The sequence below is a fragment of the Trachemys scripta genome, chromosome 11 (genome assembly GCF_013100865.1).
Source record: "Trachemys scripta elegans isolate TJP31775 chromosome 11, CAS_Tse_1.0, whole genome shotgun sequence".
In the NCBI taxonomy this organism is placed as follows: domain Eukaryota; kingdom Metazoa; phylum Chordata; order Testudines; family Emydidae; genus Trachemys; species Trachemys scripta.
In genome coordinates, this window is record NC_048308.1 from 805,615 (window position 1) to 810,602 (window position 4,988).

A 4,988-nucleotide genomic window follows, 5' to 3' on the forward strand; every position below is an offset into this window, starting at 1 on the left:
AGGACTGGGAACCTGGGGGGGGGGGGGGGGGGATTGATCGCAGCGCTGCGTGTGACACACCCACGATGGCAGAGTCGGTAGCTGGAGAAAGGACAGACACTCGCATGCATAATTACAGCCATTTTTTTTTGTTAAAAAAAAATACAAGATCCCTGGCCCCCGCCGTACTGTGATTCACAGTAGCAGCTAAGAACACACGGGTGTTGGGGGGGGGGGGTCGGGTCCCCTCCCTTGAAGGTGAGATTAGAGCATGGAGAAGCTGCCCCCTCCCGCTGTAAAGACGTAACCTGGCTAATCATGCCTCAGGCCAGCCACAAACCCAAAAATCCAAGAGCCCCCACACACACTTGGGAGGACAAGTCACCCCTCCCTCAACCCCCCCCCCCCAATGCAGCCCGCTCCCTTCCGGGGAAGGCAGCGGCAGCCAAGCCATTGGTTGATGGTTCAGGGTCTCCTCTGGACAGGGCAGCCTGTCCCCCCCCCAACCCCAGGAGATGTGCCCCTCCCCTCCCCCCGCCGCCTGCAGACGGGCCCGGTCTTCGCTGCCCCCTCGGCAGCTCCAGGGGCGAGCAGGTTTCGGCGGCGGCTCCGGCGGGCGATGCTGGGGGGAAGGGAAGTCCGGCAGCTCCGCGGCGGGGGTGGGGGCCCCAGGTACCTCCTAGCGGTCCAGGCTGATAGTCCAGTGCTTGGCGCCGGAGTCCCTCCTGCCGCCGGTCTCCCCCTCGCTCTTGAGGTCCTGGAAGACCTGGGTGAAGTAGTGCGGGTCCGAGTTGATCTGCAGCATCTTGGCGCTCAGGCGCTGGATGAGGGCCAGGCAGCGCTCCCAGAACCGCTCCTTGTCGCCCTCCACCAGGAAGGGCTTGAGCGGGTAGGAGATCTCGTTGCCCATGTAGGAGTAGGCCAGGTAGAGGCAGGTGAGGAAGGCGGCCTGCAGCTCGCCCTGGCTGCCGATCTCCTCGCCCCGCAGCGCCTCGCGGCACAGCAGGTAGACGAAGACCAGGTTGGCCGGGGTGATGAAGCCCTGGTCCTGCCAGCCCTGCAGCAGCAGCGCCCGGTCCACGCTGCGGAACCAGGCGATGAGCTCGCCGGGGCTCAGCTCCTTCAGGCGGTAGCAGCGGCGGCACACGAAGTCCCCCAGGCAGCGCAGCAGCTCCCCGGTGGAGGCCTGGACAATGACCCGGCGGGGGGAGCCCGGGGCGCGGCTGCCGGGCGGCGGGGGCGGCGGCGGAGGAGGGGGCGGCGGCGGCTTGCCCCCGCCTGACTGCAGCTCCGGCGGGGCGGAGGGCACCGTGGGCACCGGCACGGCCAAGGGCCCCTGCTTGGTGCCGGGCGCGCCCGCCTCCTGCTGCGCCCCCAGGGACTTGCGCAGGTTCTCGCGGTTGCGCTGCTGCACCAGCGGGTCGGGCTGGGCCCCCCCGCTGCCCGGCTTGGGGGTCACCTTCTTGGCGCTCTTCTTCTTCTTGGCCGAGGCGGCCACCAGGCGCTTCCAGGTGAGGGCGGAGATCAGCACCCCGGGCCGCTTCAGCCGGCTCTCGCCTTTCCCGTGCGCCCTGGCCGGGGCAGCCTCCTGCGCCAGGGGGCCCCCGCCGCCGCCCTTGCCCGAGGCGGCGGGGGGGGACAGGGACAGCACCGTGCCCATCCTCGCTCCTTCCTCCCCCGGGCACTGGGACGGGCCGGAGCCGAGCGGTCTAGGGCGCGGCTGGAAGCCAGGAGCAGGCACCGGCCATGGGAGGACGCCGGGCGGAGCCGGAGGACGCGCCGCTGCGCTTGTTGCGCCAGATCTGGGCTCTGCACCAGCGGCTGCACCAGTCCCGGCCCCGCCGCTCCCCGCCTCTCCCGGAGCAGCCAATCCAAGCCGGGCTCCCCCACCCGGCGCGCCGCAAGGCCCGCCTCCCCGGGGGGACCTCCGGCTCGGGCTGGGGAGCCCCGGGGCTGGGGGTCCCTGCTGCCCCCAGCGGCTGGCCGGGACCTGGGGCCCCGGGAACCCCCCCGGGGGGCAGGACCAGGGCAGGGGGGGGGGGCGCTTTCCCTGGCAGATCCCCAGGGACCACCTTAGCCCGGAAAGGATGTGAAATGGGCGCTTCTTATTGGGCGGGGGGGGACATTAATGGCCCCGTCCCTGCCTAACCCCAGCAATGGGAAGGGGGAGCTGCTGTTATCCCCGGCTGGCCCTTGTCTCCAGCTGGACAGGCGGATTCCTCCATCCCAGGGCCAGAAGGAACCACAACGATCATCCAGTCCCAGCTCCTGCATAGCTCAGGCCGAGAATACAGCGACCATCAAGCTCCGGTTCGGGTCCCGCAGCTCCATCTGGGGATGATGGGCCCAGACAAGGTTCAGAGAAGACGATGGGGGGTTGGAACAGGAGGAGAGATTAAACCGAGTAGGACTGTCCATTTGGAAAAGAGACCACTAAGGGGGAATACAATAGAGGTCTATAAAATCATGACTGGTGTGGAGAGCGAAAAGGGAAGTGTTATTTACCCCTTCCCATGGGTCAGCCAATGAAGTGAATCGGCAGCAGGTTTAATGCAAACAAGAGGAAGTGTTTCTTCACACCACCCACAGTGAACCTGTGGAACTCACTGCCTGGGGATGTTGAGAAGGCCTAAAGTATAACTGGGTTCAAAAAAGACCTGGAGAAGTTCCTGGAGGACAAGTCCATCAGTGGTTATTGGCCAAGAGGGTCAGGGACACAACTCCCTGCTCTGGTTGTCCCCAACGCTCCATCAGAAGCTGGCAGTGGAAGACAGGGATGGATCACTCCAGAGTTGCCCAGTTCTGTACACTCCCCCTGAAGCTCTGGTACTGGTCATTGCCGGAGACAGGATACTAGGCAAGATGGACCATGGTCTGACCCAGTTGTTATGTTTACCACCAAAATGCAGCCACCTCTGGGGTGGAAGTCAGCAGACACCTCTTGCATGCCAAGGTCCATGCAGCAGTTCTCAAGCCACCCCCCATAGGGCCTGTGCAAGGGGACACTGGTAGAATAGCTGCATGAAGAGGACTCCAAACCCCTTGAGCACCATATGGGGGTCTCCAGGTCAGCCCAACCTAAGCTAACATGAGGGGTAGGAACAGGGACCATCTAGAGATCCCGGGCTGCATTGTCATGAACCCAGGGGCCCTAATACACCATGACAGCAGCAGGGAGGTGATATAGTTGCTAGTCCAGCCCTAGCCTGGACCCTAGACCCTGATTTCCCTGGTTTTGTGCAGATTCAAAGAAATTCACGTCCCAGAGAGGCAGGAGAATGCTCCTGATTCCCAGCTGGGGTTCAGGTGGAGGGAAGCGGGGCGGTAGGGGCACTCCCCCACAGCCTGGTGCCACCGTCCTGTACTCCAGAATCTCAGGTGGAGGGAAGCGGGGAGGTAGGGGCACTCCCCCACAGCCTGGTGCCACCGTCCTGTGCTCCAGAATCTCGGGTGGAGGGAAGCGGGGAGGTAGGGGCACTCCCCCACAGCCTGGTGCCACCGTCCTGTGCTCCAGAATCTCGGGAGCAAGTCCACGGACCTTGGGGTTACAATGAAAACCTTCCAAACGGCAGACAGCCTGACACAGTAACTGCCAGGTGAGAACAACGACGAATCAAGTCTCATGCTTCAGGGTGTCGGCTGCCTGCAGGTGTCCCTGTTCTGTTCATTCCCTCTGGGGCACCTGGCATTGGCCACTGTCCAAAGACAGCGGTGGTGGAATCTCCTTCCTTAGAGGTGTTTAAGGTCAGGCTTGACAAAGCCCTGGCTGCAGGGCCGGCTCCAGGCCCCAGCGAAGGAAGCAGGTGCCTGGGGCGACCCATAGAAAGGGGCGGCACGTCCGGTATTGGGGCGGCACGTTCGGGTCTGTGGCGGCAGTTCAGTGATGGGTTCTTCCTCTTTGGCGTCTCCACTTCAGTCTTTGGCAGCACGTCGGCGGCAGCTCAATCGGGTTTTTCTTTTTTCTCTTTTTTTTTTTCACCACTTGGGGCGGCAAAAAAGCTGGAGCCAGCCCTGCCTGGCTGGGATGATTTAGTTGGGAATTGGTCCTGCTTTGAGCAGGGGGGTGGACTAGATACCTCCTGAGGTCCCTTCCAACCCTGATATTCTATGATTCTATGACAGGACGCTGGGCTAGATGGACCTTTGGTCTGACCCAGTCTAGCTGTTCTGATGTTGGGTGTTTTCCCCCTCCAGTGCATAATGTACAGTCTCCCAGTAGCTATAGGGGGAACACAGATTTGATAACGGGCTCTTCAATCTAGCCGGGAAAGGTCTAACACAATTCAATGGCTGGGCATTGAAGCTAGACACACTCAGACTAGATGCACGTCTTTAGCAGGGAGGGTAATTAACCACTGGAACTACCTACCAAGAGGTGTGGTGGATTCTGGCCTTGGTCAGCTGTATCTGGGTTGTTTTTCTACTTCCTCTGTGGCATCAGAGATTGGCTTCAGGTGGAGGTGGGACACGGGGCGGGGTGGGCCAGTGCTTGGAGGTGGGTCAGTGAATCCTCCTTCTAGAAGACTGGCTGGTGGTTCTTGCTCATGTGCTCAGAGCCTAGCTAGTCACTGGATGTGGGGTCAGGAAGGAATTTCCCCCCAGGTCGGATTGGCAGGCATCTTGGGGCTTTTCACCTTCCCCTGCAGCGTGGGGTGGGAACTGCCTGCTGTGATCAGCTGGGTGTCTTTCCCCTCATCAATTCCCTGCCGTTGGAGGGCGGCACCTGGGGCCCTCTTGTTCTCTGCCCTGGGCACACAGCAGGACTGACGGGTCTCAGGAGAGGCCTATGCAGCAAAGAAAAGCCCATGACTGACCCGTGCCAGCTGACTCGGCTCAGACTGCAGGGCAGTTTCATGGCTGGTAGACTTCCAGGCTCAGGCTGGGTTCTCATGCGCCAGCCGGGGGGTTTTCTTTGCTGTGTAGATGTCGCCCTTGGGCTCCATACCGGGGGAGCTGGGTGAAGTGTAATGGCCTGGGCTATCCAGGAGGGCTAATTCACACCCCTGATT

The 4,988-nt window shown here is 62.1% G+C and overlaps 1 protein-coding gene across 1 annotated transcript; it reads right to left on the reverse strand.

Annotated features, from left to right (window-relative positions):
• Positions 1 to 510: 510 nt before the first annotated feature.
• Positions 511 to 1,773, reverse strand: CDK5R2 (cyclin dependent kinase 5 regulatory subunit 2). Its single transcript, XM_034786119.1, has one exon. The coding sequence runs from the start codon at positions 1,637 to 1,639 to the stop codon at positions 659 to 661; it is 981 nt and encodes a 326-aa protein (XP_034642010.1). The 5' UTR covers positions 1,640 to 1,773; the 3' UTR covers positions 511 to 658.
• Between the last annotated feature and the right edge of the window lie 3,215 nt (positions 1,774 to 4,988).